The 1941-nt window shown below is 61.2% G+C and overlaps 1 protein-coding gene across 1 annotated transcript in view; it reads left to right on the top strand.

Annotated features, from left to right (window-relative positions):
- The window catches only part of C1QTNF1 (C1q and tumor necrosis factor related protein 1), a 21758-nt gene extending 19980 nt beyond the window's left edge, over positions 1-1778 (top strand). Inside the window, exon 4 of the mRNA XM_008576166.1 lies at positions 191-1778. Coding sequence (XP_008574388.1) covers positions 191-741 — 551 coding nt within the window. The 3' untranslated portion in view covers positions 742-1778. The remainder of the gene's footprint in view (positions 1-190) is intronic.
- Positions 1779-1941: the final 163 nt, after the last annotated feature.

Here is a 1941-nt window from a genome sequence, read left to right on the forward strand (position 1 = left end):
AGTCTGCTTGCTTGACCAATTTGGGAATCAGAATATCCTGGTGCCCAGGAGGGGAGCCTCACCCAGGGGAGGGGGGCAGACAGGGAGCTCACCAGGTCGGGGCACCTGGGGCAAGAAAGCACAAAGCCGAGAGGTGGTGGACTGTCACCAAGCCGCTCACTTGACGCCACATGTTTCCCGTCCCTTTTAGGTGAGAAAGGTGACCGTGGAGATCGAGGCCTCCAAGGGAAATATGGCAAAACAGGCTCGGTGGGCGCCAGGGGCCACAGTGGACCCAAGGGGGAGAAAGGATCGATGGGGGCTCCCGGGGACCGGTGCAAGAACCACTACGCGGCCTTCTCAGTGGGCCGGAAGAAGCCCCTGCACAGCAACGACTACTACCAGACGGTGATCTTCGACACGGAGTTCGTGAACCTCTACAGCCACTTCAACATGTTCACGGGCAAGTTCTACTGCTATGTGCCCGGCATCTACTTCTTCAGCCTCAACGTGCACACCTGGAACCAGAAGGAGACGTACCTGCACATCATGAAGAATGGGGAGGAGGCGGTGATCCTGTACGCCCAGGTGAGCGACCGCAGCATCATGCAGAGCCAGAGCCTGATGCTGGAGCTGCGGGAGCAGGACGAGGTGTGGGTGCGCCTCTTCAAGGGCGAGCGTGAGAACGCCATCTTCAGCGACGAGTTCGACACCTACATCACCTTCAGTGGCTACCTGGTCAAGCACGCTGCTGAGCCCTAGCTGGCCGCCGCCCCTGTGCCCGCCAGAGGCTAAGCTCCTGTCCTCCCGCCCCCTGCGCACCCCTGCAGCGTGCAGACCCCGGTCCGGCACCAGCCTGACCCCATCGCCTCTCCCCCCATCCTGGTTTCCTTGGCCTCTGCCTCCCCAGCTCTGGCCTTCAACAAGACGCCCTTCGCGGGGTGGGAAGCCAGAACGGCCGCGTGGTCCCAGACCTTGCTGGCTCCATGGAGAGCCAACGGCGATGAAGTCACCAGGGTGGGGCGCGTGTGAGGACAGTGGGGACCTCAGCTCCCCTCTGTGTATGTGTCCTTAAGTGACCCATGCGGTGGTAGGGTGTCCCAGGGTGTAGCTCCCCTGCTCCTGTCACTGGAAATAATTAAGCAAATTCTGAAGGTCGTGAAAGGAGCAGAGTAAACCGAGGAGGAGAAAGGAGAGCTTGTTATGCTGGCCTCCCAGCCAGCCCGCCTGCTCCCAAGGGAGAGTCGTTTTTGCACGAGGTTGCATGAGGCTCCACTTGAAAGAAGATCTCAAGTGGAAGCCGTGGGCGGAGGAGGAGGGGCCTGGGGGTGTGAGGGGACCAGGAAACCTCATCTGGCTTAATTCTTTTAGGCCACCCCCAAAACCTTCTTGGGGGACAGCTGGATCCGTGTCTTGTTGATATCCCTGCGTCCTTGCCCGAGGGCTCAGCTGGTCTTTCTGAGCCACACGTGAGCAGGTTGGGGCTAGGGCTACACACGTCAACCCCCCAGGGGGATGGCTGAGCCCCCTGCCACTGGCCCTGGGCTGGTGGAAGCAGCCTGCTCACTTGAGCCAGTGGGCTCCTGACAGCGGCTGGGGACCTCAGGGACCCCCAGATCTGCAGATGTTTCTACAAGGAGGAGGGCATGCCTCTGCTCCACTCCTCCATGCCGCCCTCAGCCCCGGGTGGGGTCTCCGTGCCTGCCACCCTGGCTGGCATGGGCTCTCTGCTCCTCCTCCCAGGTGGATCAGCCGTGGAGGGCACTGGGGCCTTCAGTTTTGTTTTCTGTCAAACCACCTCACACCCCATCTCCGAGTCCCATTCCTCACGGGCTCAGCATCCCCAACTCTGCATCGCTGTGTTGGTTTGCAGTGAGGCTGAGGTACCATCTAGACCCCCCACCGCCCTTACCCAGGCGTCTTTGACCAGCAGCCCCAGGCAATGCAGGAGGGGCTTTCTCG

Source organism: Galeopterus variegatus, unplaced genomic scaffold (assembly GCF_000696425.1).
Source record: "Galeopterus variegatus unplaced genomic scaffold, G_variegatus-3.0.2 Scaffold1302, whole genome shotgun sequence".
NCBI lineage: Eukaryota > Metazoa > Chordata > Mammalia > Dermoptera > Cynocephalidae > Galeopterus > Galeopterus variegatus.